The sequence below is a fragment of the Momordica charantia genome (genome assembly GCF_013281855.1).
Source record: "Momordica charantia cultivar OHB3-1 chromosome 3 unlocalized genomic scaffold, Mcharantia_2.0 BLBB01000003.1, whole genome shotgun sequence".
Classification (NCBI taxonomy): Eukaryota; Viridiplantae; Streptophyta; class Magnoliopsida; order Cucurbitales; family Cucurbitaceae; genus Momordica; species Momordica charantia.
The window spans coordinates 18,000,891-18,027,566 of NW_028275161.1; the positions used below are offsets into that span (position 1 = coordinate 18,000,891).

A 26,676-nucleotide genomic window follows, 5' to 3' on the forward strand; every position below is an offset into this window, starting at 1 on the left:
TTGTATTGACATTGCTTGATGGCCCTGTGGTCAAGCGCGGTCGACCTCAAGGCTATTCCTTTGAGGCTTCAAGCCACCCAAACTATCTCTTGGGAACAAAATATTTAGCCAATCTTAACTTAGTTAACTGAGTATGTATCCTTGACCAAAAGATCGTGGATTCAAATTCCTATGTTATTGATAATAAAATAATAATAAGAACAATATTTCTGCATTTCTCTCTTATACTCATCAAAATTTTAATGGTGCCAGCATGGCACATCTAAGTATTATTCTTCCAATAATGCCAACGTGGTTAAATTATCAAGTTAAATTTATATTTCATCTAAATATAGTTTGATTTATAATTTCTATTTTTACATAATATACCAAGTCAATTTACATTAGATGATGAAATTTTTGATAAAATATTGTATTAATATTTAAACCTATCCATGGATTATTGGAATTGCAAGGTGTACAAAGTCTCATGTTAATTTGTATTTTCCATATCAATTTCTGCTACATTTGCTAAGCTGTGGAGTTTATACCTTCCTAAAAAATGCAAGTTTTTTCTATGGTGCATCTTCCATCGTGGTATCAACACATTTGATAAGATGCAGATTAGATTTGCATCTCTGAATATCAATCCAAACTGGTGCGTTTTGTGCAATTGTTCGGGCGGAACATTAGATCATTTACTGCTCCATTGCTTTTTCACAGCTACATTGTGGAATTATCTTTTTTCCCTCTTTCAATCTTTCCTATGTTCTTCCTGGGCGTATTGAGTTTTTCCTCACCGAGACTCTCTACCCTTCATCTAAAAGCAGTAGATCCATTTTTTGGAAAAATGGTATTGGTGTTGTTCTCAATTGGCTGAAAAGAAACAACCGATCTTTTTTTTGGACAAATCTCGCTCTTCTGCTCAACTTTGGGAGGATATTATAGTCTTGGCATCAACTTGGTCCTCAAAATCCTATCCCTTTTGTAATTATAATTTATCTACCATTTTGCTTAATTGAAGTGCTTTTATATAGCCTCCTTCTTTTATATGTTTCTCACCTACCCCTTTTAATGAAATGGTTTCTCCTTTCAAAAAAAAGTCTCATATTAATTAGGGAAGAGAGTGATCCATAGTAGGAGTGGATTTACGAAGGGTCGAGGGGGGCTCGAGAAAAGAAAAGGATAATGTCTTAATAACTAAAAATCCAAAAATGGGCACCTAAAACATGTAACATATCCTAAGTGCCCTAGAAAAGAAAAGGGATTAGTATATAGATGGTCTGTTTAGGAGACCTAATTACATAAAAGGATTGAAAGTTAAAGAATTTACACTTTTGTCAAATATAATTCCCAAAATTCATGGTACCCATAATGGAAATTACTAATATATCCATCTAAATATCAAATCATTAATAATATTTGAAATTGGTAAATAGTTATTAAAATATACCAAATCCCGTTTATTAAGCTAATTCAGATTTTAAATTCCACTATTTCGTAACCCACGATTTTTTGAAAAAAAAATCGTAACCTCTTCGTCTCCATCTTCACCGCTTCGACTGAAACCCAAAAATCGAAAGGCTTGCCCGTCATCTCCGTCACCGGTTGCTTCAGAAGACTTCGCACCTTGAAGGTTCTCATCAACGTTATCTTCGACGGCTTACGTCGCATTTATAGGGCAACTCGTCACCGAACTATTCTCCGTTGCATTTATAAGGCAACGTCTTCCTTTTTTTTTGGTCACCGTCAACGTCTCCGTTGAAGGGATGTGAATCCCGGAGCGGAAGCGGACTTTCGTTGCTGATTTTCGGGATACAAAATCGAACTTTACGGAGGGAAAATACAGAGGAAATTCAAACCTTTGAAGAACGTTTCTTCAGTGAATTCCCCTCAAACACCACCATCGGATCTTCCTCGCTATCCTCTTGGGTCTCGGGATCGTGCTTGTGGTAGCACCTTGATCGAAGAGAGGGAGAGGTTGAGAGAGTTTGAGAGAAATCGTTGGAGGTTTTTTTTTCTGTGTTTTGTTCTGTAAAAAAAAAAAGCATTCTTCCCTTCTCCAACACTCTTGAAGAAGAGGGATGACGTGGGGTAACTCCCCACGTCACAAAACCTCCCATTCCCCTGCAATTTTGCAGGGGAGTTAATATTAATATTAATATATATATATATATATAATATATACAATAATAATTAAAATATATATATAATAATATATATATATAATAATTAATATATATAAAATTAATTAATATAATTAATTATTAATCCAATTAATAATTAATATATATATATATACATAAATAATTAACACTTAATTATTTATAAAATTAGAATCATATTCTAAAACATTTCTCTTGTGTAACCTATAGTTTTAATGTACATCTTATGCACATTATTTTTAACCTATAGTTTTAATGTATATCTTATGCACATTATTTTTAACCTATAGTTTTAATATGAATCTTATTCATATTAATTTTATTTGAATCTCATTCAAATAATATCTCTCATAATATATAGTTTTAATTTACAATTAACTATATATTATAATGTATCAATATACATATAATCTCTTAAGTAATTTGAACAATTCAAATTCTTCCAAAAATTTGATCCTCGTTTTACCCGTTATGAGCTAGCAAGGGGACCTAATGGACCTACAGATCCGAAGCTCCAACGATGCAAGATTAATCGGTCAAACTCATTGACCGAGTTAATCTAGTTTCGTTAACTACGGGTCATTCCACTAAAGACCCGCAGTTGCACTCTTCTCACTGCAGAATGTTTTCGTGTCCATGGATATACGACCATAAATGACGAGTCAATCCTTCACGAGTGCTCGTAACTCAAGTTGGGTCAAATTACCGTTTTACCCCTGAGTTACATCTTACTCCTTAAACATCACTGCTCCTCTAATGAACAACCCGGTTATGGTCCAACCAATAACCGGAAGTCCCTCTCGGCCAATGAGAGGGCGGGGCCCCTTGTTCAAGTCCCGGAGTCAGCATTTAAGGGAACACTCATCTACTCCCCGAAAGTCGGGGAGGAGTGAATTCCATCTTGTGAAGTATGTTCACAGCTCCTCACTCGGTCTCGTCCCCAAAATGGTAGGAATGTTGAGTCGGCGACTCGGGCCACTCTCACCCATACAGATCAAAGGACGAGCCCTCACGGGCAGGAGTCCATAACTCACTCAAGATTGAGAATGAGTTGTCTGGTCATCCTAAGAAATGACAATCTATTAGTTAACGGTGTTACATCTAAAGATTGCCTATTTCGCGGTCCGGTCTTATACAAAGTCATTGTATAGGATACCCCTACTCGCATGTCTCCACACGAACGACCTGGATCGAGTCGTCTGTAACCTTTACAGAGCGGGCCGTATCCATAGTGTTGCCAGGATAAGATACCCAGTCTTATCCATATACTATAGACCTTTTAGGTTATTCATGGGACATTATCCATTCATATATCAGGGGTATATCAAATATATACCTCGTATATCAACTATATACCCCGTATATCAACTATATACCCAGTATATATACTGTCCCGATTACATCACAAATAACCTTGGATGTTTAGTTTATTGGATTTTGGATAATGCAAAGCTATGATTCAAAAATTTATTGAATAAAACTTTATTAAATAGACATTTGTTTTTAAAAAATACAAACTACGAGTTTAGGGCAACACACCCAACATTCGTCACCGGCTACGTACCCAAGTTTCTCATCTCCGGCGGCCTCCGTCGCATTTATAGGTAAACATCGTTTCAATTTTGCACAGAATCGAGGTATATATTTCTTATTGTATAGGCTGAATTTAGGTTTCTTTTTGGACAGAATCTGTTGCTCTTTGTTATTGGTTATCGATTCTATTTGCTATTATCCTTTATAACATTGTATATTTGAGTATATATAATATAGTGATACTGATTAGGATATATAATATATATGTAAGAACAATTTCAATGGTCTATGTATTAGGACATATAATATATCTGACTTTTACATAGGAACTTCGGTAATACATTGGTATATACGAGTATATTTTCCTTTATTGGTGATCTATCAAGAAAAGACATGTTCATTATTTGTATGCATTGATCAGTTTACAAGTATCCTGTACATTAACATTATGATCTCATTGATTCTCTTGTTACCAAGATTTTTCACCAAATAGAACACAATCCAGTGATGGGAGCATGTATAAGGCTTACACATGTAAGAAATTACGGCCCCTCCTAGTTTCCAAAAAGGCGTAGTCGATGGACAATAGAGGAACATTCTTGTACTACCCCCTTGTTGGTATCAAGGAATAGAGGAGGCGATTTTTGACACTCATTATAGATTTTCTTAAAAATGTTGGATTAGTTTACTCATGATTCATTACATATGAGGGCCATTACCTTCATGGAGATGACCATAAATATTTCATGGCATGGACCTGGTTTATCTCAATTATGTAGAGAAATGTCTCAGTCATAAAAATGCAGAATTCATTTTAAGTTTGCCACGTAAGAGGATATCTAATAAGAATCCTTTCTGAAACAATACAAATGTTGCAGTGGTTTGCTACCTTCGTTCTTTCTTCTTTCAGACACATCTATCCCTTCTTCTTTCAGAAATTCCAACGATGGTCTCCATTTCACATGATTGATTTCATCAATTCGTTTGTTCTGAGTAACGTATGTGTGGTGATATATAGTGTTTAGATAAGGATATATATTATATCTCAATACAAACGGATAAATTTTATATCTCATAAGGTTTAGTCTATGTTATATCGGATATATTATATATTCATTATGTTATACTTTGTATCATGTCTTATAGAACTTCGTAATGAGCTTTTACTAGGATTGTCTTATCACAAGTTTTCTTTATACAATTTATTTATACCATGTCTTATAGGCCTTTTGCTAGTATTGTTTGCCATGAAATGAGCTTTTACTATTTTACATGTTTTAGGTGGATATATATTAGTTGAATTACGTTAACATGGTCAAGTGCAAAGGGCTACCAAAACAAAAGGAAAGAAGAAGAAGTAATAGGTTACTTAACCAATCTTCGAGCAAGTCGAAGAAAGACCCTTTATATGTTAATCTTAGCTCAGAGGTAAGCAATTATATTATTTTCAAGATCTATATAGGTTATAAATACATTGTATGTTTTAAATTGGATTGCTTTTAAGACAGCCCTAAGGAAGACACACAAAAAAGGATGCTCAGCCATTGAAGCCTACCTTCTACAAAGATTCGTTCGGTAATATGCCTCGTTATAAGAAGTACTCACCAATAATCATCTTACCAGAACAAGATGAAAAGTTTAAGACGGAAGTTACCATATGTGATCCTATAGTTGAGTTTCCAAATGAAGATGAAGTTGTTGGGACTCAAATTGTTTCTTTTGCGGTAATATATATAGATATTCTTTATATTTAGGACATTTAATAACGATTATATTCCTCTATCTAATATGTTAAATTCAGGTACGTGCGGATCAACCTCTTATTGAGGAAATAATAGAAGAAGTAATGGTGGATAATGTTGAGGATCAAAGAGGGAAAAGGAAAGAGATAGAGAAAGATGAGGTATATATTCTTTATATTTAGCACAATTAATCGCCATTATATGCATATTAATATGTTATCTTCAGGTCCCTACCGAGGAACCTCATATTGAAGAAATAACAGAAGAAGAAGTAATACTCGATAGTGTTGATCGAAGAAGGAAAAGGAAAGAGAGGGAGGAATCTGAGGTATTAAAACCTTATTATTATTATAATTTCTTTAACATGAAGTATAATTTGAATTTTGAATAATGCAGGATGATGATATCCCAATAATTGAAAGGTTGAAAAAATTAAAAAAGGGTGTGCCAAGATTTAAGGTGAAGAAGAAAGAAGATGTTATGACAACCAAAAAGGTGATGATGTTAATTATTATTATTATTATCATTATTTGTTGGTATAAGTACATTTTTTAGTAAAGTGATTATATTAATCTTTATTGAATTACAGAATGTTAAAAAAACAAGACGCAAAGATAGGAGGAGAAAAGGGAAATATGATAAAGGCAATTTTATTGGTCAGAACAAGGAAGATGTGTATGGGGTATGTATTATATATCCATGTACTGTATTGTTATTTTTCAATATATCATGTGCATATAATTACATTGAGGCATATAATCGGATATATTATATATTCATTATGTTATACTCTGTATCATGTCTTATAGAACTAAGTAATGAGCTTTTACTAGGATTGTCTTATCACAAGGTTTCTTTATACCATTTTTTTATACCATGTCTTATATATCATGTTCAGGCGGCTCCATTGTTACTTCTAAGGGATAAGTGATTAAATAAAACCAAACTTCAAATATACTCGAAATTAGAAGTGCTGGACAATATTAAGGACGTACTTTCAAAAAAACGTCTAAGAAAGTTTAGAAATTCGTGTTTTGGAAGCTTTTTAGATGTAAAGATCAAAAAATACCCACTACAACTAGTTAGCCACATAATTAGGACACAATGCAGCCCTTGCCCAGGAGATGGTATTAATTTCAACTTTGAGAGCAAAGTGGTTCATTTTGGATTACAAGAATTTGAGGCTATTACTAGACTTAAGTGCGATGAGCTACCTTCTGTGGATTTCAAAAAACTAAGTGGGAGATTCTTGACAAAATATTTCAACAATTCAACAATTCCAGTGAAGAGGGCAACGATAAGTACCTTGTTTAATTCAATGGATGGAGTGAAGAAGAAGGACAGGGTTAAGATGGCTCAGTTATTTTTGTTGTCAAATTTCCTGTTGGGAAAACAACGAGCAGTGGGAATTGAGGTGGAATATATCAAGCTTCTCGATGACACCGAACAATTTGAGAACTACCCGTGGGGGCGTGTTCGCTATAACTCAACAATCGACTCTATAAAGAAAGCGATTAAAAATCCTGATGCATCGGTTGTTGGACTCTCTGGAATGCCATTAGCATTGGTTATTTGGGCATACGAATGCATATCATTGCTTTCTTCAGCGGAAACAAAATATGCCAAGCACATATCTACTGATATACCATTAATGGTAAATTGGGAGGCTACAGCACAACCGGAATGGCGGGATATAGCGATTAGAGTTTTCGAGAATGATGAGGTATTATTTATTTCTTCATTTTAAATAGCCAATAGTACTAATCAATGTATATATATTCATGACTATATCACTGATATGTTAATTTTAATGCAGTTCGAATTTGAAAATATGTTATATGAAGATGAGAATGCACAGATTACAGGTAAAAAAAGAGTTTTGGAGGAAGGTGAACCATCGAATAGGAATGAAAGCTATATAACTTCACTTTTTGAAGAGTTCAAAGAAATGGTGTTAAGTAGCCTCGATAGTATGAATTGCAAAATCAATACACTGTTTTCTGAGATTGACAGTGTTAAACGACTGGTGAATGATAAATTAAATGTTATCAGAAAGGAGAATGGGAATGGTGATGGGAGTGAGGGTGGAAGGGATGGTAACAACGGTGGTAATGAGGGCGATGATAAACATGAAGAAAAATCGGAAGAAAATCAACCAAAGGACGATGGATCAAGGGACAGTTCAGCTACAAATAAGAGTGATAATGATGGAGATCGTAATAACGTGAGTATCTAAAATTAATGCATCATATATGTGTAAATTATGCTTAATTTTCATAATCTTGTAGGACATGTATTTACTATGTTTTACATTTTGCAAGGAACTCGAAGTTAAAGAAACCGAAGGAGATTTAATGCAAGATGTGTTCGTATGCACAACATTTTTAAATGAGGTTGATAGGATAGAAGAGGCTTGCCAAAAAAAGGTTTGCTTGTATTGTTTTGATAGTAATAATCTTTAGTAGTTGCTCATTCAACGATACTCTATGTTGCTTTGTTATCATTTGATTCGTGCAGGACAAGGAGAAGATCGACAAAAATGATATTAATTCTGAGGGAGACATGTACATCCATGCTGTAAGTTTTGGATTTATTGTTTCAGAATAACTAATATAATGTTTTGTCTGGTCTGACCACTATATATGGTATATATAACATATTGAGAATTATATGCTGGTATATCCCTGTATCCTTTGTCAGTTACTGTTGGGTTGTGGCGTCATTTAAACCAGGCCATGTTAGTATACAAACTCTTTAACTTCTCGTGCTTGTGTTGTCATCTGATTCCGCTAACTTTGATAAGACTTATTGTTTGAGTTTTGTTTGTTCTATAGTTTATTCAGCCAAACTTTGCTTTGTCTGTGAGATGTCACATCTAGTATATAATTATTGAAATATGGGAATCAAAATACTGATTAATTCTGAATAGTGTCAAATGTTTCTTTTGATACACAAAACTGAAGTTTGATAGAGCTAAACTCTTCAGCAAGATTGATGTCGATGTCTATGGGGAGTGAGCAACTTAAATAATGTTATGTTGATGTATGTGAGACTATATTTTATATTAACATAAAGTTACATTAATGTGTAGTTAAGAGGAACATGTCCGTTCAATAAAAGGGGGAATGGAGATATGAAGACATTAAAGAAAGATGCAGAACTCGAACAATTGAGACGGATAAAACGTAGAGTGGTGATGCCTTCTAAGGTGAATAGATCACCGTACACTACAAAGTTCGGTTCAGCAGAAGATAGTAAAAATAAGATACAAAGCACTGAAGACTTTGAGGCCCTAACTTTTAACTTGTTATCACAACTTTAAGTATCGACTTTATGTAATGGAATTCATTATTCAAACTTTTGTGGTAGTTCTTATGTACCTTTTGGTTAGATGTATTCAAACTAAGTTAGTAATCATTTGATAAACTTTAGACACGCTTGAGTGATATATCAATATCTACAATGGTTGAAAAGGAATATTTCTTATAGTGTTCATACAGGGATATACAGGGATATTCACTTGAGTTATATATCAATATCTACAATGGTTGAAAGGAATATTTCTTATAGTGTTCATACATGGATATACAGGGATATTCGCTTGAGTGATTTATCAATATCTACAATGGTTGTACATGCACCGTACTTATAGTGTTCATATAGGGATATACAGGGATATGAAATTATGTTATTACTTGATTATCAATGTCTACAATGGTTGTACAGGTATATACCTTATACTGTTTATAAAGAGATATATCAACATGTATTTATTAACTTAAGTAACAGTATAAATTGTAGTTTGAGTATATATAATAGAAATAGAATATAACTGAATTTAGAAAACAGTAATATGAAATTAATAAAAGTCATAAATTGTCATAAAAGTACAATATTAAAAACATATAAATCAATGTCTAACTATTGCGTAAGGGAAAATTTGCACGACTTCTTGTTGTGACCATATCTTCCACAACAGCTACATTTAACACGTTTTTTAAATTCTAATGCTGACGGAATCCTCAACTTCTTTGGTCTACCAACAGGACGTTTCACATTGAGCGGCAGCATCTTTATAATCTTCACATCTTCTGGGATATTCCAACTTGAATGATGACCTAATGGGTGGATACTTCCACTGTACGTGGAACATAAATAGTTGTTCGAATAGTAGGAGGATACGTAACCTTTTGTAGGTAAATGCTTCTGAGTCAGTACAGTGCATGCATGTGAACAAGGTATTTTAACAATATCTCACTTACGACAAGAACAGCTTCTTTTTTGAAGTATTACCTCAAACTGTCTATGATTATCAATTACTTGATAAATATCGTTATTGACAGCATAAACCTAAAAGAAATTTGAAAGATAACGAACATCAGTTATTTATTATTTAAGAGTGCAAACATATATATCTACTAAATTAATTAAACTTAAAATATGTACTAATAAATCATGGGTATTAATAAATTTAATGTAATGATGCTTATGAAAACTTACTTGCATTGTACACGACCGGCTGAAATTTGTTCTCTTAACTTGCTCTCAACACTTTTAGTGAATTCAGTAATTTGAAAATCAGCATCGTTCTTACGCTCATAGAACCACCTCTGCAACATCATTCGCACGACTTCTAACATGGAAGTAATTGGTAATTTCCTTGCATCTTTCATGACAGCATTTAGACTTTCTGAAATGTTAGTTGTCATAAAATTGTATCTTGACGAAGGAGAATAAGCACACGACCATTTAGAGAAACCTATGCCCGACAACTTCTCGCGTATGCCTCGTACAGTAGAATCTAAAAGGCGCATGTTATGTTCAAAATCCTCAACATTGTATGCTTTGGCACATGGGAAGAATAATTTATCAGAAACTTTCTCCTTGTACTTCAACTTTAAATTCTTGAACAGATGGTAGGCGCATATGCAGTGGCAAGCAGTGGTGAAAACCTTCTCAACTGATTTTACTATACTCTTGTGCCGATCGGAGACAATTACAAGGTCTTGACGAGAACCTATACATGATTTTAGCTGTTCAAAAAACCAAACCCATGAAGCGTCATTCTCGGAATCGACAACACAAAATGCCAAAGGGAATATCTGATCATTTGCATCTAAAGTGCATGCTGATAACAAAGTGCCACCGTACTTATTCTTCATTGAAGTTCCATCAACTGAAATAACAGGTCGACAATATTCCCAGCCATCGATCGAAGACGACAAAGCCATAAAAAGGTACTGAAACCTTCCATGATTGTCAACTTTAAAATCGCAAACTGAACCTACAACATTATGTATATAGTAAATTATATAATATATTACAGTTGCGCGGATATATATTGAAAATACGTCAATAGAATCATACCTGCATTTTTCACCTTAATCATGTGACAAAAAGAAGGTATTAATGCGTAAGACTCTTCCGGAGATTCCCTAATTTCTTTAATTGTAGATTCTCTTGCACGCCATGCTTTTTGATTATTGATACTAATACCGAGTTCTCTACGCACATGGGATATAACATCTTTAACACTAAGCAAATCTGTGCCGGACATGTTAATCCTATCCTTAATAAACTTCTTGATAACAGAAAAAGTTGTTTGCCTATGATCGTTAAGAACTATTTCAAGAGAACATATATGTTCTTGTACAAATTTCTTTACTATCCAAATCTCACTTCCTTGGTCCCCAAACTTGGAAGCATGAAGATACCACTGACAATTGTCAATAAAGCAACGGACAATGAGTACATCACGATTTGATTTGACAGTCCTAAATTGAAAGTTATCTCTTATAGCAACAGACCGCAAAGCATTCTGTAAATTTTTCTTTCCACAAAACTTGTCATTCACTTCAATATGGAAATTCCCTAAAATATTAGCAACATCAATTGAGTGATGAAATTGACCAATTGATGGTATACCATTGTCTATCGAACTTGAAGTATTAATTGGCATGCGATCTAATACGTTAGAAAGATAATTTCTACAATCAACGACTAAACTACAACATTGAACGGCACCATTACAAATTATGTTGTATAACCAATGCACATCCTTGTCGTCTGATATTTTCATGTCCTTCTTAACAAACTGAGTGGTTCCAATGCAAGAAAAGACATCAGGATAATCAGAACTACCTACCAATCCCAATTGTTCCATTATAACTTTCATCAAATTGGCATATGACATTTCTTGATGTATAATTAGTTCTGACAGTTTGTATTCCACGTAATTATCTCTGTCGTTCCAAAATCCACCATGAAACATGCTCACGGTAATAGAAGTGCAACCTACATGACATTTATAAAAGTACATTTACTTACGTGGGTATAAATTATATACTACTTAATAGGAGTTTATACATAATGTTTAATAGTAGATTTCAATAGTACTAATCCTTATCTTATAATAACGAAACAACATGAACATAATTTATACCCATAAATATGAATAGCTAAAATGTAATTTAAAACCAGAAAATAACAGGAAGTGCGGCAATAGGCTTCAATATGATTTGTGAATTTTATCCGGACAATGGGATGTACTAAAATTTATCCGGCAATATGCTTCAAGATAATAAAATGTGCAGGATCTGAGCTGAAGGAGTTCCCATTTGTCCTGAAAACATTGAAAAATAATATTGAAGCCTAATGGAAAAACCTGAATTCATCTTTTCTCTTGGCAGTGGCGTCAAAAAAAGCATACTGATTTTTTTTTTTTTTGAATAAGTAAAGAATGGAAGAGGAGTGCAGAAAATTTAGATTACCATTTTGAAACATTGTAACACCGTGGACCATAGCAGAAATCGAAGGGAAACTATTCGTAGCACCGTAGCGAAGAAGATAAAATGGAAAAAAAAAAACGAGAAACCTTGGAAGTGAATGAAGAAGAAAAACGGTGGCCGGTGAACGAAGGAGAAAATCGTTGGGCGATGAACGAAGAAGAAAACCCCTGGGCGGTGAACGAAGAAGAAATTCTCCAAGGCGATGAACGAAGAAGAAAATATGGAAGAAAAAAACGAGAAACAAGGGAAGTGAACGATTTTTTAAAAAATGGAATAAATCTTAGAGAGATTTTGAGGAGAGAATTAAGGAATTTGAATTGAGATAATATCTACGGGGCCCACATTTATTAAATAACTGTGATTTTAATTTATGGAAATAACAATTTAATATTTAAAAAAATTTCAAACCCATTAATAAATGAAAATGAAATAAATAGGGGTAAACACGAAATTAAATTAAAATCTTACCAAAAGTGTAAATTTATAGAGATTTAGACATTTATGTAAATAAGTTTCTAAAACAGTCCTACCAAGATATTATCTCTTTAAAAGTTGAAGGTTTTGGGCCTGTAACCTTTCTTGTTCGTCCTTCCTTGGAATTACATTTTTTTATGTTATTTTTGTACCAATAACTGGGTTGTGGATTAGTATTTGTGGAATATTTTGGTCTTGCCATAAACCTATATGCATATAACTTCGTTTCTCAGCAAATCTATGTAGTGGAAGATTCCAAATCTGAGACTTTCTATACTCAAAACATTCTCTTAAAATGAAGGCATTCGTTCGTGCTTTATGGCGCTCGTAAAGGACTCCAAAAATCATCCCCAATAATGTCACTCTCCCCTCCCCAAAGCAAGTGATATAGTTCTAATTTTTTGCAAAGGAAAGTGATATATTTTAATATCCCCCAACACCTTTCCAGTACATTCAAGAGCTGACTTCAAATAATGTTATATTTTATTGCAGGCCAAACAACAATCTAGTTTATGTTTGTATGTATATTTTGCAGGCCAATCAAAAATTCCTTCTATTTGTGTACATATCTCCATTACATATATATTTTTTGCAGGCCAAATAACTTAACAAGTTAGCAACTGTCTGAAGTTTTGGTCCCTTTATCCTTATTATTTTCGACAAAAACAATGATTATGGAATCTTTTTCATAATTTCAGGCAAACTGATGTCTGAAATCCTAGAGGCTGAAGAATGCCAAAACTGGGTTTCAGTACTATATAACCGATGCATCCAATGCAAAATTGTGATTCCATATTCTCTCCATTAATCAATATTCAAAATTTTTGAAGTTTTGGAAGTTGAAAAGACATGGGAATTCTTCACTGGGGGAGAATTCATCTCTTTCTAATTTTTTTTCATTGTGTTTCTTCTTCTGATTGTCTTCAAGAGAGCTTTATGGAATGCTTCAATTCCACAACTTATTCAAAGCATTCAGTTCCCATTTCTGAAGTGGTTTTCACAAACGAAAGTGCTTCCTTCTCCTCTTTGCTGCGGCTTTCCATTAGAAACCTCAGATTTCTCACCAATTCTTCTCCTAAACCACAGTTCTTGGTGACCCCATTTCGTGCATCTCATGTCCAAGCTGCCGTAGTTTGTGCTAAGAAGAAGAGTTTGCAAGTCAGAGTACGGAGCGGAGGACATGACTATGAAGGTCTGATGAAACTACCACTAAACCCGAAAACTTAAGTTGATAGGTTATGGTATATTTAATCATTTATTTTTATTTTAAACCACTCTGACTTGTGAATTTAAAAAATAGCACAAGAATCAATAAGTAACTATATCAATATTAATTGAAGAGGAAATGGCGTTATATAGTGATATAATGAGATTTTTGACTTATTTGTTCACTTATTAATTACTTATTTCTTAAATAATCCTCTAGTTATAGAGTCAATCTCTTGTAATAGGTGAAAATTTCAAGTAGTATGGAAATTTTTCTATACTACTTTCGTCCGTTGTTTACTCATATGAACATAACATTTAAGATTAGTGTACTGAGATGCATGAAATAAAATAATATATCATTTAAGATGTGTCAAAATTATAAATGATAACAATACGTATAGTATTGCAACACTATAAAATTTTCGTAGCATATAGTTTGAAATATAATAGACTCTTTTGGATTAGAGTTCTTGGATAATTATCTTTTTCATTGTTTCTGCACCACAGAGGTTTGATATATGACTTCATCTGATACTATGTTAAACTACCACTAAACTTAAAAACTTAAATTGATACTCAATAATTTATTTATTGTTCAACAGGTCTCTCCTATGTATCATCACAAACTCCATTCATCGTTATTGATCTCATCAACCTTAGCTCCATCCATATCGACATTGAAACTGAAACTGCATCGGTGGAGACTGGAGCCACACTTGGCGAGGTCTACTATAGAATAGCTGAGAAAAGCCCCATCCATGGCTTCCCAGCAGGAAGCTGCCCCACAGTGGGGGTGGGAGGGCATGTAAGTGGAGGAGGCTTTGGAACCCTTTTTCGAAAATATGGTCTTGCAGCCGACAATGTAATCGACGCCAAAATTGTCGACTTCAATGGAAGAATCAGGGACAGAAACTCCATGGGAGAAGATCTGTTTTGGGCCATTAGAGGGGGTGGAGGAGCAAGCTTTGGAGTAATTTTATCATGGAAACTCAAACTAGTTTCTGTTCCTCCAGATGTCACAGTTTTCAATGTCCACAGAACCCTAGACCAAGGAGCAACTCATCTGTTCCAAAAATGGCAAAAAATTGCACATAAAATGGATCAAGATCTCTTCCTTCATGTGACCACAAAAGTTGTAGATCATAAAACCAAATTATCATCTTCCAAAGAAGCATCATCCAAAACAATCAAACTCTCATTTACATCACTGTTTCTGGGTCCAATTGAAAGGCTCATCCCTCTCATGAACACCCATTTTCATGAATTGGGATTGAAAAGAAATGACTGCACTGAAATGAGCTGGATTCAATCAGTTCTCTTCTTTGCTGACCTCTCCACAGAAACCCCACCAGAAATTTTGATGGAAAGATCCCCTCCAATTTCTGATACATTTTTCACAGCAAAATCTGATTATGTCACATCACCAATTTCTCAAACTGGGTTGGAAGCACTTTGGAGTAAGCTCCTAGAGGAAGAAAAATCAGAGCTAATTTTGACACCATATGGGGGGAAAATGGACCAAATTTCTGAATCAGAAACCCCTTTTCCACACAGAAGAGGGAACATTTATGGGATCCAATATTTGGCAGCTTGGGAAAATGCTAATGAAACTGAGAAGCACTTGAGTTGGATGAGGGAAGTTTACTCTTATATGCAGCCCTTTGTTTCCAAGTATCCAAGAGGAGCTTATTTGAATTATAGGGATCTTGATTTGGGAAGAAACTATGAAAGAAATACAAGCTATGATGAGGCAAAAGTTTGGGGTTTGAAGTATTTCAAAGGTAATTTTGAGAGATTGGTGAGAGTGAAGACCAAAGTTGATCCTTTAAACTTCTTTTGGAATGAACAAAGCATTCCTCTTTGCCATCATCATGAAGAAAATGGCACAAGAATTTTACAGGTTAACTCATATTTGGACTCTAAAATTCTTCAAGAGAGATGAAGTAACTTTGATTTGTATACTTCGTGTTAGAATTTAAGCTAGATTCCATTTCTAGACACATACATAAATTTCTAGATACATGAATTGTTAGGTTCATGTAAGTTAATTTATTAAGATACATGAATAGTATGTATACATGTATCCATATATTTTGTGTCTTTTAGATGTGTCTCTTGGATGTTATATAAAGGGATCATTTCCCTCATTTGTAATCAAGCAAGAAAGAAGCAAATTGAAGCATTTCAATCAAGAAAGAAAAGAGAACAATATTATTCTCTTGTATGTTCTTGAGTTTAATAAGAGAACAAATTTCTTCTCTTTAAAGTTGGTGAGTTTTAGAGTGAATTCTAGTGAGGGCTTATCAACGTTTCTAACAAAGTGGTATCAGAGCCAAGTTCAAAAGATGTCATCCAAAAACATGGTGCAGCCTCAACTTCCTCTTTTTGAAGGAAAGAACTATAGATGGTGGAGTCAACAAATGAAGGTTCTTTATGGATCTCAAGGACTTTGGGATATTGTTGATAGAGGATATTTGGTGCCCGAAGGTGAGGATGGTCTTTCACAACAACAACTCAACGAGTTGAGAGATGCTAGAAAGAAAGACAACAATGCATTGTTCTTTATCTACCAAGCTGTAGATGAAAATATCTTTGAAAGAATTTCAGGAGTCTCAACTGCTAAAGCAGCATGGGATGAATTACAGTGTTTGTATGAAAGAGAGGAAAATGTAAAAATGGTAAGATTTCAAGCACTTCAAGCTGAATTTGATACCATTAGAATGAAAGAAGCTGAAACTGTTGAAGAATTTTTCAATCGTGTTTTCTGTATTGTTAATCAGTTGAGATCATATGGAGATGCAATTGAAGATCAAAGAGTGGTAGAAAAGATCCTTAAAAGCATGACCAGAAGATACAAGCACATTGTATTAGCAATTGAAGAGTCCAAAGATTTGTCAACACTCTCCATAAATAGCTTGATGGGATCTCTCCAATCTCATGAGCTTAGATTGAAGCGATTTGATTCTACTCCTTCAGAATAAGCTTTTCATATGCAAACTTCTTCTAGAGAGAGATTTAATGGAAAAAGAGGTGGACGCAATGGCCGAGCAAATGGAAGGTCCAATGACTTCAAAAGTTTTGAGTCAAAGAGAAGATATAATCAAACTTCTTCAAATAGAGGTAGGGGAATAAGTTCAAGCAGAGGAAGAAGTAGAGGTGGAGGTTGTGGAGATTTTTCTTACATACGATACTTCAATTGTGGATGCTACGGGCACTTTCAAGTAGACTGTTGATCTAAAAAAATCAATTCTAATCAGGCAGAGACCACTCTGATGCATGAACAACAAAATGATGATCAAAGCCTTCTTTTCCTTGCATTTAATGTCCAAGATATATGGTATCTTGATAGTGGTTGCAGTAATCACATGATAGAAAGAAATGATATTTCTGTAACCTTGGATGAATCTTTTCAAAATGAAGTGAAGACAGATGACAATAAGAAGCTCGCAGTCAATGGAAAATGAGATATTATCGTGAATACAAAGAATGGAGCAAAAGGAATCACTAATGTGTATTACGTTTCAGGACTCAAACACAATCTTTTAAATGTTGGGCAGCTTCTATTGAAGGAACATGATGTTGTTTTCGAAGATAGCATATGCGAGATCAGAGCCAAGAATGGAAGTCTCATAACAAAGGTACACATGACTCGTAACAAAATGTTTCCAATCAAAATGTACTATAAGAAGCTTCTTTGTTTTGAGACTTTAATAAAAGATTCTTCATGGCTTTGGCATTATCGGTATGGGCAATTGAGTTTTGACACTTTGTCTAACATGTGTCAACAACATATGGTGAGAGGAATGCTAAATATTAAAAGGGAAGATCAACTTTGTGAAGCATGTATTTTGGGAAAGCATCATAGAAATCCATTTCCGACAGGAGGTTCTTGGAGAGCATCAAAACCTTTCGAGCTAGTCCATACAGACTTATGTGGACCCGTGCGAACTACTACACTTGGAGGTAATCGTTATTTTCTCACATTTATTGATGACTATAGTCGGAAGACATGGATTTACTTGTTAAAAGAAAAAAGTTCTACTTTCGAGTATTTCAAAACATTCAAAGCAATGGTGGAAAATGAAATCAACTTCAAATTGAAGACGTTGCGTTCTGATCGTGGAGGAGAATATATTGCTTTTGAAGAATTTTTTTAAGGAAAATGGAATCAAGCATCAAAAGATTGTTCGAAGAACTCCTCAACAAAACGGTGTTGCAGAGAGAAAGAACAGAACAATAATGGAGCTTGCAAGAAGTATGTTGAAGGCCAAGAATCTTTCAAATGAATTTTGGGGAGATGCGGTGCATGTGTTGTTTATCTCTTGAATCGTGCTTCAACCAAAAGTGTTCAAGGTCTTACTCCCTAAGAAGCATGGAGCGGATTGAAGCCAATTTTTAGTCACCTAAGAGTATTTGGCTGCATTGCTTGTTCTCATGTTTCAAATGAGAAAAGAAGCTGAAGCAAAATGACAAAGTTGAGAAATATAAGGCAAGACTTATCGTTAAAGGGTACAAGCAAAAGTATGGTGTGGATTATGAAGAAATTTTTGCACCTGTGACCCGCTTGGAGATTATTCGATCGATTCTAGCTCTTGCAGCACAAAATGACTGGAAAGTACATCAAATGGATGTCAAGTCAGCTTTTCTAAATGGGTACTTAGAGGAAGAGATATATGTTGAGCAACCTCCTAGTTTTGTGAAGAATGGAGACAAGGACAAGGTATGTCGATTGAAGAAAGCATTGTACAGGTTAAAGCAAGCACCAAGAGCCTGGTATAGTCGTATTGATAATTTCTTCCTGAAGAATGATTTCAAAAGATGTCCATATGAACATGCTCTTTACACCAAAGAGGACAAAAATGGTAATTTCTTGATCATTTGTTTATACGTTGATGATTTGATATTTTCGGGAACTTAACAATGATGCTTGAAGAGTTTGAAGATAGCATGAACAAAGAATTTGAGATGACTGATATGGGCTTGCTTCATTACTTTCTTGGCATCGAAGTAAAGCAAAGTGATATTGGGATTAATATTTCCCAAAAGAAGTATGCGAAGGATTTATTGTTCAAGTTCAAAATGGAGAATGCTTATCCTGCCAGTACTCCTATGGAAGTAGGTTTGAAACTAAGCAAGCATGATGAAAGTGAAGATTTTGATGCCACCATCTATAGAAGTCTCGTTGGAATTTTAATGTATTTAACTACAACTAGACTTGATCTTATGTTCTCAGTCAATTTATTGAGTAGATTTATGGCATCACCAAAGAGAAGTCATTGGGAAGCTGGAAAAAGAGTTCTCCGATATGTTTATGGAACTACTAATCATGGAATTCACTATAAGAAGAACATTGATAAATTTCTTGTTGGATATAGTGATAGTGATTGGGGAAGAAATATTGATGATTATAAAAGTACTTGTGTATATGTGTTTAGTATTGAAACTGGAGCAGTTTCATGGGTATCAAAGAAGTAGGATGTTGTAGCATTGTCAACAACCGAAGCTGAATACATCTCTTTATCCACAGCCAGTTGTCAAGCACTTTAGCTGAGAAAGGTGCTACATGAGTTGAAGTGTCCTCAAGAAAAAGGAACCATCATGTTTTGTGATAATACCTTATCAATTGCTCTTTCAAAGAATCCAGTTTTTCATGGAAGGAGTAAACATATAAATATCTAATATCATTTCATCAGATAATTAATCAAAGATGGGGAAGTATGTATCAAGCATTGCAAGATACAGGATCAAGTTGCAGATATATTTACAAAAGCATTGAAGACAGACTTGTTCTTGAAAATGAAGGAAAAGCTTGGCGTTATGGAAGTCTAGCTAAAGGGGGATGTTAGAATTTAAGCTAGATTCAATTTCTAGACACATACATAAATTTCTAGATACATGAATTGTTAGGTTCATGTAAGTTAATGTATTAAGATACATGAATAGTGTGTATACATGTATCCATATGTTTTGTGTCTTTTAGATGTGTCTCTTGGATGTTATATAAAGGGATCAATTCCCTCCTTTATAATCAAGCAAGAAAGAAGAAAATTGAAGCATTTCAATCAAAAAAGAAAAGAGAACAATATTCTTCTCTGGTATGTTCTTGAGTTTAATAAAAGAACAAATTTCTTCTCTTTAAAGTTGGTGAGTTTTAGAGTGAATTCTAGTAAGGGCTTATCAACGTTTTCAACCCCTCAAACTTCAAAGCTCCTTTTTTCTTAAAAGAGAACTTCTTTCCTTTTTTTTTTCCCTTCATTGTTGCAAAATGGAAACAAATATTACCATTAATTAACCCCCAAGGGTAACATAAAGTGGGCATAAATTATGAGAATAAATAAAAACAATTAGGTAATTGTGTAATTAAGTGTTACCAATCACAATTCAGCTTGTTTGCAAAAGTATACCTACGTAAACGTATAAATGATTGTAAGGTAGCTGAAATCTATTTATAATTATATTTGTTTGAGATAGCTATCTAAAAATATTAATGTCTTTTTGAAGTTATTACGTTGTTTCATCCTATAAAACCTGATTGATTGATGCGTTAAGGATCCCATTTTGATAAGATAAGGGACCTAACAAGTATTTATAATAGACATAGGATACTCCTCTCATTGCCAATAATTGGTTTTGAGATGAAATTCCATGAATATTGATATAGTATCAGAGCCCAAAAACTCAAAGGAGCACTCGATCCAAAAATGAGATTCGGCTCAAGATTGGTGAACACATTGTCAATTGTAGCTTTGAGATGGAACCTCACCCATGAATATTGATAGTATATGACTGCTAATCAAATAATAAGATTGTGTTGTCTAAGCACGCCTCTTCTCGATTCATATCTAGCCCAAGGATCTTTGATGAGAGATGGAAACATGATTATCCTACCTCTTGATCACGACAAGAAAAATGACTTTTCCCAACTTGAAAAAATGTCAGAAAAAGTGCATAAAAGATTGGCATACCCTCGTCGGGAGAAGTCATTCATGACAACTACTTCATCAGCAAGAGTGCTTTCTCGTATCCTCATTCTTTTGTATGTTTGTCATATACGTTTAATAAAATGTTGTTTCTTTCAATAACAATAAAATAAAATAAAAAAGAACTCAAGTGCCCACTACAGGCGAGACAACCAAAGCGACACATTGTGCTCAAGAAACAAAATGACAAGTATAATGATCATGGGTTGTCAATTAATCTAAATGGGTCGAGGTAAATTCTAAAATATTTAAAAAGAATGGATTCAAACTATGATGCTACCTATTTAGGATTCAATATCTTACGATATAAAGTACGTCTAATAGACAATAACCTTGGGAACATAAAGATTCTAGACTTACCAATACCAAAAACCTTAAATTTGATTCGGTTTCAACTATAAAGGAAGAGATCATATATGTAGGATTATCTAGACGATTGATCAAAGGTCGAAGATATAAGAAAACTAGTCTCTTAGACGATTTCGAACACTCCACAAGTTGATGGATCAAACCAACTTAAATGTTCTAAATTTCTAAATACAAGAAGTTGCAAAAATAGTTGTAAGCTCGTTCAAATAAAGTAATTTTATCAGGATGTGTCGATGATTATTCATGTATCACAATTCGTTCTCTCTATCACTTGATTTTGGAGCTTTCCTTGTCAACACCAGCTCGTGTGAGTTTTTATTTTAATAAATAGTTGTCGAAAATAGTTAATAATAATATTAGCATACTAAATATATGACAATATATAGATTTTCAAAGTTAATTCAATATGTATCATAAATAGTTTACAATAAATTTAATTCACTAGGTTCGGTATTCTAACTTGCACTACCAAAAATAATAATAATAATAATAATAAATAATAATAATCTGAAAAATATAGAATACCAACTAAATAAGTTTCAACCATAAATTAAACCAGTAAATGAGGAAGAGAGAAGAAATTGACATACTAATTTATAGTGGTTCGAACAATACGATCTGTGATGATCCATCCATTTCATTCCTATCAACTGTTAATCAAACAACAGCAAACCAGCAAACCAACGAGATAGAGATAGAACTCTTACGAGAAACAAGAAGCCCCAAAAATTGCAGCAACAATATTTCCAAAGAAGCGCACTGATTCTCCTGATTCTTCTAAAAAAGGAATACAATGAATGACTAACAGTTGAAGAAATTTTACTGGGTTTCTTTTTTCGTTCGCGGGTCGTTTTTCTCTCGCTCACACAAGACTCATGGAGACCCACAATCCAACAATGAATGACTAACATTCATGTTTCTTGTTTCTATTTCTTTTTTTATAAAACAAAATAGAATTGCATAGTCTCAACACCCGTTGATTCAAGAATTGTAAAACTGCAATTTTACTATTTTTTTGGAATAAATAGAAATGCAAATAAGAAACATTCTTGTTTCTTGTTTCTTTTTTTCTTTTTTTTTTTAATAAAGCAAAATAGAATTGCATAGTCTCAACACCCGTTGATTCAAGAATGGTAAAATAGCATTTTTACTATTTTTGGGAATAAATAGAAATTCAAATAAGAAACAAAGAACTTATTTTTGTTGTTCTCAAAATTTTTATATAATTTTGAGAATGTTTCTAAAAAAATGAGAAACAATAAACATAAATAGTTTCTTTCGTTTCTTTCAAGGGAGAAACATAAATAGTTATCAAATATGTATATTTCTTAATAAATTAAATTAGAATGGGAATGTTATAAACGGGCTCTTCCGTTGAACACCAACATATGGGGGTGGGGATTCAAATCTCTAACACCTCGTTTTTTTCTATGTTTTTTTTAGTACGACATGTCGGATGTGGGATCGAAGTCACAACCTTGTTATATGTTAATTACGATTGAACTTTCTTCGCTTTGGCGATTTTTTCTCTGTTTAATTTCTTATCTCCACATTTGTTGTATTAAAAAAAAAACTAATTAAGTTATACTCATGTAAATCAAAAAAATAAATAAGCTCCCATTAATAAAGTTTTTTTTTTTTACAAATTCTACTATTTTTTTTAGTACAACATGTAGGCGTGGGGATCGAACTCACACCCTCTTTATTAAAGATATATGTCAATTATTAATAAACTAGGCTGGTTTTCACTACAAATTCTACCCTAGCTTAATAGACAATACATTTATTATATTCTCTCAATCGTCTCCCACGTTTATTTACCTTATCAAAAGCATTGAATTTTCAGAAGATTTACTATATTACGTGCAGCCAAACAAGTATTTGTAAGTATTCCAAACGCATGGCCCACCTAATAAATATCTATTCATTAATTTTGACTTATATACTCAAGCAAAACTTTAATGTATTAATATATATATAAATATAGGCTAAATATATTAGTCGGTGCCTTTTCTTCCTTTTTTTTTCAGTGCCTTTACTTTTTTTTCTTTTATTTATTTATTTTATTATTATTATTATTATTATTTTTAACAAAATGCCCTTTCAATTATGATTACTATGTTTTAATTCATCCGTCATAAAATTAAGTATGTAAATCTAATTAAGATATCTATTTTCAATCAAAAGTTCGTGGGAGTTCGAATTCAGTACATCTTAAATATTGTATTAAAAAAAATTCACTACATTATATGTAAATGTTTTTTAATTTAATCTCTCAAAATTGGTGAATATTAAAGTTAGGAGTAATGATAGATTCATACAACATATTACTTAGTGAATTGGTAAAATTTTAGAAGAAAAAAAGGTCGTCAAGAGAAGATAACTCGAAATTCTACTAATTTCTTTGAAATTTGAAGGAGAAATTAGAAGATTTTCTTCTTTAAATTTTTGCAATTATATATAGTTTTTTTTTTTTTTAGGCCAAAGAATTAGCAGTATCTGAATTTCTGGTCCCGCTATCGTTGACCTCAAGTCTACTATTTGGACAAAAACTTTTGTGATTGCATCTTCTACACAAAACCAGAAGCCACTCTCCCAGAAATTGAGCATTATTTTCTGGCAAATTGATCAAATATACTAAAGACGAATAGCATAAATTTAATATAACTTTTCAAAATTTTAAATTTTGCTATTTATATAAATGTTTCACTATTAAACGCCTGATGCATTCCATTATTACAAAAGTTGAATTTAAATTGCCTTTTTGTCTCCAATTATAAATCAAACTGTATCAAAAAGTTGAGCAAATTAAGTGAGTTGATGATGGGGATTCTTCAGTATTGGAGAGCCCATCTCTTTTTTCTCTTCTTTGTTGTTTCCATTTTTTTCCCTTCTTCCTCTGATTATTCTCAACCACAAAGCTTTCAGAAGTGCTTCAATTCCACTTCTTATTATTATTCTTCTCATTCAATACCAATAATTCCCATTTCGGAAGTGCTTTTCACAAACAAAAGTGCTTCTTTCTCCTCTGTGCTGCAGTTTTCCATCAGAAACTTCAGGTTTTTCAACACTTCTTCTCCAAAACCGCTGTTCTTGGTCACCCCATTTCATGAGTTCCATGTCCAAGCAGCCATCGTTTGCGCCAACAAGAAGGGCTTGCAAGTTCGAGTACGAAGCGGAGGACATGACTACGAAGGTCGGTTAAATTACTATTAAACTCAAAAGCTTAAACCGATAAGTTGCGGTACGTTTATACTATTTATTTATATTTTTTATATTCTCTCTCAAGAATGAGTAGTTTTTTCGACATTTTTCTTCCTCGCAGACAAAAAGTTGTCTGCCAAAGATCTATTTCCCGACGAAATATAAATCGTCAGGATAGGTCTAGAAATCGTCGGAAGAAGTAGACTTTTCCTAACGTTATATATCGTAGATATAGATTGTGAACATCTATATCTATGGTATATAGAGAGGACAATTATCTGATCAATTGATATGACATTAAGCAAAGTCATGAGGTTTATGTCCAAAGCGGACAATAATTTCATACTACTATGGAAGTATTTGGGTTACTTCCTTACCATTAAACTTGTATTTAATCATTTGTTTATAATATCATTTTAATAGGTCTCTCCTACACATCATCACAAGCTCCCTTCATTGTTATTGATCTCATCCACCTTCGCGCTATTGACATCGACATCAAAACCGAAACTGCATCAGTCGAGACGGGTGCCACACTCGGGGAGCTCTACTATAGAATTGCTGAGAAAAGCCCCATCCATGGCTTCCCAGCAGGAAGCTGCCCCACAGTGGGAGTGGGAGGGCATGTAAGTGGAGGGGGCTTTGGAACCCTTTTCCGAAAATATGGTCTTGCAGCTGATAATATAATCGACGCCAAAATTGTGGACTTCAAGGGAAGAATCATGGATAGAAATTCCATGGGAGAAGATCTGTTTTGGGCCATTAGAGGAGGGGGAGGAGAGCCAGCTTTGGAGTAATTTTATCATGGAAACTCAAACTAGTTTCTGTTCCTTCAAAAGTCACTGTTTTTCTCGTGCAGAAAACTCTAGAACAAGGAGCAACTCAGCTTTTCCAAAAATGGCAAACAATTGCTGACAAACTTGATGAACATCTCTTCCTTCATGTCATCATAGGAGTCACAGAAAACCAAAACAAATCTCCAAAAGAACCCTCAACAAAAACAATCTTACTTTCTTTTGAGTCACTGTTTCTTGGTCCAATTGATAAATTGTCCCTTATTATGAGCACCCATTTCCCAGAATTGGGATTGCAAAGAGAAAATTACACTGAAATGAGTTGGATTCAATCAGTTCTCTTCTTTACTGGCCTCTCCACCGAAGCCCCACTTGAAATTTTGTTAGAAAGGCCTCCACTTTCTGACATATTTTTCAAAGCAAAATCTGACTATGTTACTTCACCAATTCCTCAAACTGGGTTGGAAGCACTTTGGAGTAAAGTGCTTGAGGAAGAAGCATCTTTATTGATTTTGACACCATATGGGGGGAAAATGAGCCAAATTTCTGAGTCAGAAACCCCTTTTCCACACAGAAGAGGGATTATTTTTGGGATTCAATATATGGTAACTTGGGAAAATGGTAATGAAACTGAGAAGCACTTAAGTTGGATGAGGGAGGTTTACACTTGTATGGAGCTCTATGTTTCCAAGTGTCCAAGAAGTGCTTATTTGAGTTATAGGGATCTTGATTTGGGAAGAAACTATGGAAGAAACAGAAGCTATGAGGAGGCAAAAGTTTGGGGTTTGAAGTATTTCAAAGGTAATTTTGAGAGGTTGGTGAGAGTGAAGACCAAAGTTGATCCTTCAAACTTGTTTTGGAATGAACAAAGCATTCCCCCAACTCTCCACCATTCTTGAAGCTAACACAACAATAATCATTGCCTCAGTTCTACTTGACAAGAAATGAAAATGAAGCCAAATCAAATGGAGTAATAGAGATAAAATTTTAGGGAATGGAAATAAGATGATTAAGTATTGTGTATAGCTGGTTTTGTGTATTAATCTTTTGTTAAAATTAATTCTAAATCAGCATGGAAACTCGTGAGAATGTGTATTAAATATGAACTAATTCAGTGGTTAAATCATCTCTCTATGTACTAATATAAAGTAATTCATGAGAATGTTTGCAATGACTTTTTTCGAAAAAGGTAGCATGGTTTAATCTTCCCTCTTCCCTCTATATGTAATATAATTTTTCTTTTTAAAGAAAAATAAGATCAAATCAAATACATTAATATTTGAAAAGAATCAAATATAAATATCTTCAATTGCATTTAGAGTCGAGTCAATTTCTCAACAGCTAGTATTTTTTTTGTAGTGTTCTGCTTCATTTTCCAAAGTGACACCTGCTTTGATGTGAATTGTGTGACATATTTTCCTAAATTGAAAGGTTTGGCT

General features: G+C 33.7%; 4 protein-coding genes and 1 pseudogene across 4 annotated transcripts; 4 read left to right on the forward strand and 1 right to left on the reverse strand.

Moving 5' to 3' along the window:
• The first annotated feature begins 5,460 nt into the window (after positions 1-5,460).
• Positions 5,461-6,498, forward strand: LOC148212496 (uncharacterized). Its single transcript, XM_088121945.1, has 4 exons — positions 5,461-5,580; positions 5,646-5,747; positions 5,816-5,914; positions 6,009-6,498. The coding sequence occupies exons 1-4, from the start codon at positions 5,524-5,526 to the stop codon at positions 6,348-6,350; spliced, it is 600 nt and encodes a 199-aa protein (XP_087978071.1). The 5' UTR covers positions 5,461-5,523; the 3' UTR covers positions 6,351-6,498.
• Positions 6,499-6,601: 103 nt separating this feature from the next.
• On the forward strand, positions 6,602-8,852 carry LOC148212497 (uncharacterized). Its single transcript, XM_088121944.1, has 5 exons — positions 6,602-7,142; positions 7,236-7,643; positions 7,741-7,845; positions 7,937-7,996; positions 8,511-8,852. The coding sequence occupies exons 1-5, from the start codon at positions 6,738-6,740 to the stop codon at positions 8,739-8,741; spliced, it is 1,209 nt and encodes a 402-aa protein (XP_087978070.1). The 5' UTR covers positions 6,602-6,737; the 3' UTR covers positions 8,742-8,852.
• A 488-nt stretch (positions 8,853-9,340) lies between these two features.
• Positions 9,341-10,907, reverse strand: LOC148212498 (uncharacterized). The gene is made up of 4 exons (XM_088122239.1): positions 10,787-10,907; positions 9,931-10,703; positions 9,713-9,769; positions 9,341-9,625 (listed from the first exon to the last, which is right to left on the reverse strand). The coding sequence occupies exons 1-4, from the start codon at positions 10,806-10,808 to the stop codon at positions 9,341-9,343; spliced, it is 1,137 nt and encodes a 378-aa protein (XP_087978365.1). The 5' UTR covers positions 10,809-10,907.
• A 2,623-nt stretch (positions 10,908-13,530) lies between these two features.
• LOC111010911 (tetrahydroberberine oxidase pseudogene) lies at positions 13,531-15,832 on the forward strand (annotated as a pseudogene).
• An 8,082-nt stretch (positions 15,833-23,914) lies between these two features.
• Positions 23,915-26,408, forward strand: LOC111010686 (tetrahydroberberine oxidase). The gene is given in 3 exon segments (XM_022284191.2): positions 23,915-24,435; positions 24,867-25,222; positions 25,225-26,408. Coding segments are annotated over 3 exon segments (1,644 nt in total). The 5' UTR covers positions 23,915-24,059; the 3' UTR covers positions 26,137-26,408.
• The last annotated feature ends 268 nt before the right edge of the window (positions 26,409-26,676 follow it).

What these genes read in the sequence shown, in the direction of transcription:
- LOC148212496 (XM_088121945.1), top strand. Translation starts at nt 5,524, where the DNA reads ATGGTGGATAATGTTGAGGATCAAAGAGGGAAAAGGAAAGAGATAGAG. An exon ending in AAGAGATAGAGAAAGATGAG is followed by an intron (nt 5,581 to 5,645) that starts GTATATATTCTT and finishes TGTTATCTTCAG; the next exon opens with GTCCCTACCGAGGAACCTCA. An exon ending in ATGTTATGACAACCAAAAAG is followed by an intron (nt 5,915 to 6,008) that starts GTGATGATGTTA and finishes ATTGAATTACAG; the next exon opens with AATGTTAAAAAAACAAGACG.
- LOC148212497 (XM_088121944.1), top strand. Translation starts at nt 6,738, where the DNA reads ATGGATGGAGTGAAGAAGAAGGACAGGGTTAAGATGGCTCAGTTATTT. An exon ending in GAGTTTTCGAGAATGATGAG is followed by an intron (nt 7,143 to 7,235) that starts GTATTATTTATT and finishes ATTTTAATGCAG; the next exon opens with TTCGAATTTGAAAATATGTT. An exon ending in GAGACATGTACATCCATGCT is followed by an intron (nt 7,997 to 8,510) that starts GTAAGTTTTGGA and finishes ATTAATGTGTAG; the next exon opens with TTAAGAGGAACATGTCCGTT.
- LOC148212498 (XM_088122239.1), bottom strand. Translation starts at nt 10,808, where the DNA reads ATGATTAAGGTGAAAAATGCAG. An exon ending in GATTAAGGTGAAAAATGCAG is followed by an intron (nt 10,704 to 10,786) that starts GTATGATTCTAT and finishes ATAATGTTGTAG; the next exon opens with GTTCAGTTTGCGATTTTAAA. An exon ending in AACAAATTTCAGCCGGTCGT is followed by an intron (nt 9,770 to 9,930) that starts GTACAATGCAAG and finishes AATTTCTTTTAG; the next exon opens with GTTTATGCTGTCAATAACGA.